The sequence below is a fragment of the Tupaia chinensis genome, unplaced genomic scaffold, assembly GCF_000334495.1.
Source record: "Tupaia chinensis unplaced genomic scaffold, TupChi_1.0 Scaffold145344_1, whole genome shotgun sequence".
Lineage (NCBI taxonomy): Eukaryota > Metazoa > Chordata > Mammalia > Scandentia > Tupaiidae > Tupaia > Tupaia belangeri.
This window is the reverse complement of record NW_006205205.1, coordinates 73478-83447: the sequence shown is the minus strand read 5'-3', so window position 1 is coordinate 83447 and position 9970 is coordinate 73478. Positions and strand designations below refer to the sequence as shown.

Below are 9970 nucleotides of genomic sequence, written 5' to 3'. Positions count from 1 at the left end.
AGGTAAAGAGTGGTATGGCTGGACCACATGGTTGGGGATGGGGAGGTCTTCAGTTCATGTCCTGGGGCCTCCATCTACACAGTGTGCATTTGTGATACAGGCTGGCTGGAGCTGAGCTGGGGGTAAAAAGCAGAATGGGGATCCTGTTGGGAATGTCCGTCTCTCTCATGAAAGAAATAGATACATAAACTTCTTTTTTCTGGTAGTGTAGCAGGGCCTCTTCTCAAGAGGACTTGGCCTTCCCTTCAGTCAAGAGGTTCTGGTGTGTAACTGGCTCAAGTCTGGAAATTGATTGTGACTCTCCTCTTTATGGTTCAGGTTAGACTTTTGTTCACATAATCTAGAACTTTTCTGTTTATACAGATCAGGTAAGAATTTAGTAGGCTTCCTATCTACTTCACTTCTGCCAAGGCCATGGGCAGCTAGCTGGTCTGCACAAGTCAAACTGACTGCTGGGCTGACTCTCATCCATAGGTAACCATAGCTACCTTGCCTTTGACAGCTGAGTGCTGCCACCTGGCCTGAACTAGGGGGTCCAATTATCTCCATTTCATTAGGTTTTCTAATTCAATGGCTGCAGTTCCCACTGTAAGGTCTGGCCTACATGGAAGAGCAATTATGGAGCTCTTCAAGGATGCTGGGGCTCTTCTCAGAAACTTACTTTTCACTGTATTGGTGAAGTTTCTAGGCCAGCCCATTGTGGGTGAGTAGGAAACTTAAAATGCTATGCTCTATAGTCATTATCTAAAGAGTAGAGAATAATAAGAACAACAGTTGCTATAGTTCAGATCTTGGCTATACTTTAGATTTTGATTTAATGATACTTTTGTGAGTGAATTAGAATAAAACCTGTTAGAAAATCTGGAAAAGCTGAAAGAATAAAAATCTTCCTTACCTTTATACTGCTGTATCAGGTTTAGTAGAATTCTCAAAAACATAATAATCCATATATGCTACCAATTTATATAATCTTTGTGCAGAGAGGCTTCAAGCACTTATTTGTGCTAAGGCCAGAGTCCAATTTCAAACCTTTCTTTTTGGTCTTTTAGTGTGTTTTTCTTAAATCTACATAGCACAAAAAAGAAACAAACCACATTGATCTCTATCTTACATCACAGAAAAAACAATTTTATACACATTTAGATTCATTTCAGTTTTCTTCCTTTATTTCTTTTCTTTCTTTCCCTCCCTCCTTCTTTCTCTCCTTCTCTCCCTCTCTCCTATGGAATGATGCATTATTATCATTTTTTTTTCAAGAGAATTTTTTTGCTATAGGGTACATGCACTTGCTGGAGAGACAGAGACAGAGAAACAGAAAGTAAGAAATCAGCCCCCAGGGGGATGGTCACACTGAAATCACTTCTCCTCCATTCTCCTCTTGGGATTTTGGGCATACATGCACATGCACCCGGCATGAATTTTAAACCACCAGGACTTGAACTGAAACATTTGTGGGAGTGCAGCAATGTAATCATTACACCATCTGCTGGTCCCTACAGAATGGTGCATTACTACATCAGTAATTCCAGTTGTGGGGTCCTGGATCTCTGTTTTCTTCTTCTTCTATTTTTTTAAAGAATTATTTATTTTATTTGTTATTATTATTTTTTAATTTGACCAGAGAAAGAGAGAGAAAAGGAAAGTGAAAAAGCAAATTGCCAGGTTTGGAACTGGAACCATGGTTGGCCATGGGTATCCTTCTGATGGGTGGAGACAGTAGTAGCAGATACCTTGAGAGCCTAGATCTGCAGTATTATTCCAAAACTCATTTCTGACAGCCCAGGCTAAAGCTCACTCCTCCAGCCCTTTTACACAATTTTCTAAGCACCAGTCCCTTATATTAAATCCTTATACGGACCAGCAGATGGCATAATGGTTATGCTGCTGGACTCCACATAGCTGACCGTGGTTCGGGTCCCAGGCTCTGAGGCTTAAACCTCACACCCAGAACCTCACACCGGGTGTGTGTGTGTGCCCAAAATCCTGAGAGGGGAATGGAGGAGAAGGAATTGTGGTGTGACCATCCCCCTCGGGGGGGGGTATTTCTTTCTTTCTGTCTCTCTGTCTCTCTCTGTCTCTCCAGGGAGTGCACACGTCTTACAGCAAAAATCTCTCCCTAAAAAAATAAATAAATAAACATATATAAAGTAGCCTGATCTATTTTCTGCAATGGTGACTCATAATAAGTAGCTATAGAAGCTTCCCAGATTAAAATAACTAAATAAAACCTAAAATATATATAAAATGTCTATAAATATGTCAAAAAGGGGAATCACTCTACCACTTATTAAGAATAATGAGTCTAGGGGCCAGTTGATGGCATGATGGTTGGGATGCTGGACTTCCACATGGCTGACCACAGTTCACGTTCCAGACATGGTAACTTGCTTTCTCACTTTCCCCTTTCTCTTTCTGGTCAAATTAAAAAATAACAATCATTGGGGCCAGCAGGTGGCGTGGTGGGTAGGGGTGCCAGACTCCCACATGGTCAACCACGATTCGAGTCCTGGACCTGGTGGCTTGCTTTCTCACTTTCCTTCTCTCTCTCTCTCTCTCTCTGTCCCTCTCTGGTCAAATTAAAATAAATAAATAAATAAATAAATAAAGTTAAATAAAACAAAAATAATATTTTTTTAAAAATAACAATAATAAATAAAATTAAGTAAATAATTCTTTTCTTTTCTTTTTTTTTTTTTTTTTTTTGGAGAGATTTTCGCTATACGGCACGTGCACTCGCCAGACAGAGAGAGACATAGAGACAGAAAGCGAGAAATCACCCCCTAGGGGGGATGGTCACGCCGCAATCCCTTCTCCTCCGTTCTCCTCTCAGGATCTTGGGCACGCATGCACACGTGCCCGGCATGAGTTTTAAGCCACCGGGTTCGGGACGTGAACCACGGTCAACTACGTGGGAGTCCAGTGACATTACGCTAACTGCTGGTTCCCAAGTAAATAATTCTTTTAAAAAAGATATTGAGTGTGTATTAATAGGACACAAAATTTATGGTAGGTGATAGGCTTATGAATTTTTTATTCTTTTCAATTTCATGTTTCTTCTTACTTCTGTTTTTCCATAGTAATCTGAAAAACACATCCAGTCTAGAGTTCAAAAGGTGTCAGGGTTGGAAGCATAAAGTTGAGGGCTATCAGAATAACTATTTAAAGCCATGGGGTTAGAGAATATCATTGGGGAAGACAAGCGGCTTTTCTGTTTTGTTCTCTCTCTCTCTCTTTTTAATTTGCTAGAGGGCTCATGTATGCTCTGGAAAGACAGAGAGAGGGAGAAAGTGCGTAAAGCATGGGAGTGGGGTGCCAAAATCTTTTCCTTCGTTCTCTTCTCAGGATTTTGGGCAATGCACACACACCCAGTGTGTTTTTCAAACCTTCAGTTCTGGACTCAACTGCAGTGAGTCACGTGGGATCCAGCTGTCTTAACCGTCACGCCCCCAGCTGTGCCTGTTTTGTTCTCTTGAGTCGCCTCATAGCACACGAGTGTACGGACAGAACGATGTAGGGGAACACAGAAAAAGATACAGGAGGGAGACAGCAACAGCATCAAGGCCCTACACAAAGGCAAAACTATGAGTGGAGGGAACATTCTTCTATGTGTCACAGGAGTGAGGGCCGTATTTATACATTCAGAGACATATAGGTTGATTTTGTGGAGGAAAGATGAGGTTATGCTTGCTGTTTTCACACCTTAAACCTCCAAGTCTCAGTTCCTCACTAAGAAAATACAAAGTTTGTAAGATTCAGGATCAAAGAGCAAACACTCAACACTAACCTGGTAGAAAATTGTTATTTAGACTCCTAGTTCAATTCTCCATTAACTCAACAAAATTACTAAATGCTTATTTTGTATTTAATAAAATACCACAACTAAAACAAAACAAAATGAAACCCAAAAAACTATGATTGATGCAACTTATGGGTTTGTGCACATTAGAGCAGGGTTTCCTGAAACATTTAAACTGACAGCTAAATGGTATACAGGCATTAATTTGATGAAGTTGGGGGTGCTAGAAGAAGAGTTCAAAGAGGTTTAGAAACTTAAAAAACAAAAATAAAAAGATGGTATAATTGTTAGGTTGCTGAACTCCCATGTAGTCTACCACAATTTGAATCCTGGACCTGGCGCCTTAAAATGCTGGGCACAGGAACCAGCAGTTAGCATAATGGCTATGTCGCTGGACTCCCACGTAGTTGACTGTGGTTCACGTACCAGACCCGGTGGCTTAGAACTCACGCCGGGTGCGTGTGCGTGCGTGCCCAAGATCCCGAGAGGAGAATGGAGGAGAAGGGATTGCGGTGTGACCATCCCCCCTGGGGGGTGATTTCTCGCTTTCTGTCTCTAATGTCTCTGTCTGGTGAGCACCCGCACCCTATAGCGAAAATCTCTCCCCCCCCACAAAACAAAACAAAACAAAACAACGCTGGGCACATGTGTGTGCATTCCCAAAATCCTGAGAGGAGAATGAAGGAGAGGGGATTGCTGCGTGGCCTTTCCCCCGGGAGGTGATTTCTCGCTCTGTCTCTGTGGCAAGGGCATGTGCACTATGGTAAAAAGAAAAGAAAAAAATGAAAGAATGAAACATAATATAAAATGAATATTTTGGCTCTTGAAGTTGAATCAAGTTGAGTTACAGGTGAAAACAACTCAGACTTTGATTACGCCATAAATAGGAGGGCAAACAAATTTCACTTTCTTGCCTTCTCTATTGACAAAGGCCATCTTGAGTGTGAGTAAATGATTCTTAGGCTTGTTTAAGCCCAGCAGCAACGTGTGGGTGCCAGTTACCCTTATTTGGCATAGAAATTAGGAACACATGGGAAATTGCAACACATGAGTTACTGTATTGGCATTTCTGAAGCCATATAAATACTAGAATCAGAATTTACTAACCACTCAATGAACAGACGCAGCTGGGGTCAAAAATAATTTTTTTTCTTTTTTTGCTATAGGGTACATGCGCTCGCCAGACAGAGAGACAGAAAGCGAGAAATCATCCCCCGGGGGGATGGCTAGGCCGCTGCAATCCCTTCTCCATTCTCCTCTCAGGATCTTGGGCATGCACGCACATGCACCCAGTGTGAGTTTTAAGCCACCGGGTCCAGGACGCGAACTGCAGTCGACTACATGGGAGTCCAGAGACATAGCCATTACGCTAACTGCTGGTCCCTCAAAAATAATTTTTTTTCCCTAAAGAATCTTTGATGATTTTCAAAGAACAAATCTTTAAAATTACAAAGGAACAGGGGTAAAATAGGAGCCAAGGGAAAATAAAAATAACCCACATTTCCTGAAAACGGGTTATAAAAGGTGGAAACCAGCAGTTAGCGTAATGGCTATGTCGCTGGATTCCCATGTAGTTGACCGCGGTTTACGTCCCAGACCCGGTGGCTTAGAACTCACGCCGGGCTTGGATGCAAGTGTGCCCAAGATCCCGAGAGGAGAATGGAGGAGAAGGGATTGCAGCGTGACCATCCCCCCTGGGGGGGTGATTTCTCACTTTCTCTCTCTATGTCTCTCTCTGTCTGGCGAGCGCATACACCCTATAGCAAAAACCTCTCAAAAAAAAAAGGGTTAGAAAAGGTGAGTCAGGTGGAAGGTGACTTATGTAGAACCTTGTTCACATGAAACCTTTGAAAATATCACATGACTAGAAAGTTTCAAATGTTGCAGTATAACAAGAAGGAAAGAGAAAACCCTTTCCGAAAAAGGATTTATACATTCCTTTCAAAAGGGGAGTATTTCTATGTATTTTGTAACATCTCTCTAGCAGTGAATGTTAGGAATGATTTTTGCCTTTATTATTAGGATGGTGACCCACATAGCTTAACAATATACACACTAGCAGTGAATGTTAGGAATGATTTTTGCCTTTATTATTAGAATGGTGACCCACATAGCTTAACAATATATAAACTCCATTGTACTAAGAGACTCATTTAATAATGGAAGCAACATTGTTTTTTGAAAAAATAACTGTTACAATTATTCTAAAAGGCAATATACAATAGTAGCCCTCCTCTTGTTAGTTTCTTAATTACATTCACAATGTTAAACTTCTTGTAAAAAGTATTCAAACCATGGAACCAGCAGTTAGCAGTCGCTATGTAGTCGCTATGTACTCCCATGTAGTCGACCTCGGTCCGAGTCCCCAACCGTGGCTAAACTCAGGCCAGGAGCGTGTGCGTGGGTGCCCAAGATCCCGAGAGGAGAATGGAGGAGAAGGGATTGTGGCGTGGCCATCCCCCCCTGGGGGATGATTTCTGGCTTTCTGTCTGGCTGTCTCTTTCTGGCAAGCGCAGGCAACTTATAGCAAAAACCTCTCCAAAAAAAAAAGTATTCAAACCAAAACAATTTATTTTAACGGGGGGAGGGGTCTGCACTTACGTAAGTTTTCTTACTATATAAATTGCATTCTTTCTAGGTAACATTTGTATTCACTTTTGAATATGCAAAAACACGTCATATCTAACACTACTAAAATGTCATTCAGATAGAATTTTTAAATTTAAATTGCCATTTTTAAATATAGGTGGTTTTGTCTTAAAGCTTGTCTCTACAAATACATGGGGCACGAATTCTTTGAATTACTGTTAAGATTTGTTCAACTGCGAATCGCTGTCAAACCCATGCCAATTCAAAATCGTATAATCAACTTTTTGCCTCTTAAAGAAACAAAAGAAGGTAATTATGTAGACCGGTTTAAGGTGGTTAGCCACCTGCTAAACTTGCTGCAATGTAGTTGAACCGGTCCCATCCCCAACCCTACAGAATGGCTTTTTGAAGGGTGGAGCTCTGGTGATGCATTCGGAATACACTCTCCAGGAATCCTGAACCATGATCCCGCAATCTAACAACCTAACCTTGGAAAACACAAAATGTTTTGGTATTGCTCCCTCCAGCCGAAGGGCAACGTCGCAATCCTCCAACCTACAGCAGGCAGCGTGCGGAGAGCAGATGAAGAGCTGAGCACATACTGGTTATCCCACGCGTTTCCGAGAAACGCGGACAGGCCCTTTCCGAAGGTGTAAAGAACTTCAGGAACCGGGTCGGATGGAGACTGGGCACTTACTCAACCCTAATGGTGCAAAGGACCACGCTCTTCGGCCTTGCCCAAGGCCCTGGGCGTCGCCACACCCTAGGGCCTCCGGTGGGGCCTGGGCCCAGCCACCTCTGCAGGAGTGGAAAGAACCGCGGGCGGATACAGACGCCGGGGTCCGCGCGTGCGCAGCAAGGCCAGGAGCGCCCAGGGAGGTCCGTTTCCTGACTTCTGGAGGAAGTGGCGTTGTGTCACTTCCGGCCTCCCTCTAGCTGCCATCTTGCGTCCCCGCGTGTGTGCGCCTAATCTCAGCTGGTCTGCCTGAGACCTCCTGAGCGCCAACCCTAGTCCCCCGCGCGGCCCCTTTTCCGCTCCGACAAGGTACAAAAAGGCTCTGGACGCCGGCGTGGGAGGAGGACGGGAGCGTGGGCGGGAAGTTCCCGAAAAGGAGCGAGACAGGGAGGGACAGGGCTGAGGAGAGGAAGGCGATGCGACGGACAGGCGCACCCGCTCAGGCTGACTCTCGGGGGCGAGGTCGAGCCAGGGGTGGCTGCCCTGGGGGCGAGGCGACGCCGTCTCTTCCTCCACCTCGCGGCGCAACCCGAGGACAGGAGCCTCAGGTACCGCGAGGCTTGCGGAGAGTGGCCGGGCCGGGCGGGCCCTGGCTAGGCCGAGGCCGGGCCAGGGCCGGGGTGGGGGGTGCTGGCCAGCCGGGGGTTAAAGCCCTTGTTCCCGGCCTGCGAAAAGCCGGGAGTTGGCTGGGGGTTGGGGAGGCGGGTGAACTTCGGGCTCCTTTATAACATATTTGGAGCTTTGCGGGGTGGATTTGGGATCCGGGCTTCGGCTTGTGTAGGACACTTAAGCTCCTGCTAGTGTCTTGGGAAATGACGAGCGTGGAATGCTAGAGTGAGCTAGATCTTTCCTTGCTGAGGATTTCCTCTTTTTCTAGATGAAAGAAACTATCATGAACCAGGAAAAGCTCGCCAAGCTGCAGGCACAAGTGCGCATTGGTGGGAAAGTAAGTTTTAATAGGTTTTTTTTTTTTCAAGTTTAGGGTTTGCCTCTATCCTCCTGCTTTTCCAGTCCTGTGGGTTTGTCACTTTGCTTATTGAGGACAATTTACAGCTGGTAGATCCAGAGGAAAGGGGGCGGCTGCAGCGATTACTTGGGTATACATCAGTGAGATGTGCGGGTGGTATATTAGAAATTGGGCGCGGGGAGCAAATGAATCCAGAAGAACACAACCTGAAAACATTGCTTTTATGTAAATATGTTTGTATTTTCAGTGTTACAGTATATGCAGAGGAAGTGTTTTCTGTTTTAATTAACGTGTAGTCAGCTCCTTCTTGGGCACATAATATTCTTGGACTTGTTTTGGTTTAGGTTGTATAAAGTTGATGCATGCTTTTGTTTTTTATTTTAGTAACTAAGTTAACTCTGACTTTGTTGATAAGTTTCTCCTGTTCTACAGAACAGAAGTTTATGTCTCTGGTATATTAAGATGTTAATGTAATACTTTTTGAACTAAATCACTGTTCATGGGTGTATGTTTTCAAGGAAGTGAAAGTGATTTGACTTATTTCTAAATGATCAGTTTGGTATTTCTTGATGGATGTTGATCTCTGCGAAGGAATTCTTTTTTGAACTTTTTTTTTATTCCAAGTAATTTACTTAGATCAGAAATCCACTCTAGACACAGATCTACCTAGTCGTATTTTGTATTGTGTTAGCACATTCCTAGTATTTAGCAAGGTGTGGTAGCTTGTTAGAACAGAGCATGTCTCGTCTTGGTATAACGTGTAAAGTTCCCATAGTACAAGTTGAGAACCTATTTGTTAGTTTTCCAAAACTGTAAGCATTTACCTGCAGGTGGAGCCTACTGTGAAGTAGCCACACTAGGCTTAAGTAGTAAGTTGCAGTTCTGTTAAATTACTGGACTTCACCAGCAGTGAATTTATTCTGGATTTTGGAAGGGGGAAGGGGATGCTGACTCTAGTATTTAAGATTGACACCTACACTTTAACAAGGTAAGGTGTTTCTTTGTCTTGTTTAACAATTGTTGTCAGACTGTGGCCTTCAGGTATTAGGAAAAAGAAAACATTATTTGTGGGTTATTGTCTGGATGTTCTTATATTGGTGGTTTTAACTATCATTCTGATCATTCCAAGTAGTTTCTGATGGTTCCAGGTATTTTTTCAGGAGGAGCATTTTGAATAATGTTCTTGTGTGAAGTCTTGAGGTTTTTCTAAGATATTCAAAGCTGATATGGGGTTAAACTTTGTATTCTAACATCTTAGTGCTTATTTAGCTAATACAGAAAGTATCTCTGTAGTCACTGTAAGATGGAGGCATTTTTCTGTCTCTTAAGAAACCTTAAGTATGGCATGAGGAATTATGTGCATTAGTTTTGCCTTAGAGAAAATTCCAAATATTAGATACTTTTAGGTACATGTTATAAAAGATCTTTATTTCAGTATATATTCAGAATATTGATAACAATTATTTTAAGTAAAAATATGAACTCCACACATGTGAAGTATGTGGAACCTATAGAAGATGTGGTGGTTTTGTTCTTAGAATTTTATAGTAGTTCCTTAGAATTTTTTTATAAATTAGTTACCTATATGATCACTTTGAGGTGATTTTTAGATTAAAAAGTTGTTTGGGGGTACTTAATGTGTACATACATATGTACATAGCTTTTTTCTTTTCCTAGTTAAACTATGATGTTTAAGCCTTTACTGTGTTGGATCCTTAGAACATAAAATTTATGAAGTTGAGGGACCAGCAGTTAGCATAATGGCTGTCGCTGAACTCCCATGTAGCAGATCGCAGTTCGAGTCCTGGACCGGTGGCATAAACTCACGCCGGGTGGGCGGGTGCGTGCGTGTGTGCGTGTGTGGGTGTGGGTGTGTGTGGGT

General features: G+C 42.9%; 1 protein-coding gene and 1 long non-coding RNA gene across 3 annotated transcripts in view; one reads left to right on the top strand and one right to left on the bottom strand.

Moving 5' to 3' along the window:
- Positions 1-7208, bottom strand: part of LOC106733826 (uncharacterized) — a 7927-nt gene extending 719 nt beyond the window's left edge. The window contains exons 1-2 of the long non-coding RNA XR_001369700.2: positions 6945-7208; positions 896-1065 (exon numbers count right to left, since the gene is read on the bottom strand). This is a non-coding gene — a long non-coding RNA (uncharacterized LOC106733826). The remainder of the gene's footprint in view (positions 1-895; positions 1066-6944) is intronic.
- A 77-nt stretch (positions 7209-7285) lies between these two features.
- BTF3 (basic transcription factor 3) overlaps positions 7286-9970 on the top strand; it is a 9055-nt gene continuing 6370 nt past the window's right edge. Inside the window, exons 1-2 of one of the 2 annotated variants that reach the window (XM_006167949.3) lie at positions 7286-7430; positions 7999-8067. In XM_006167949.3, the coding sequence (XP_006168011.1) occupies positions 7999-8067 (69 nt within the window). In that variant the 5' untranslated portion in view covers positions 7286-7430. Of the gene's footprint in view, positions 7431-7457; positions 7670-7998; positions 8068-9970 lie in introns of those variants that run through there. The other variant, XM_006167948.3, reaches the window with a different exon arrangement.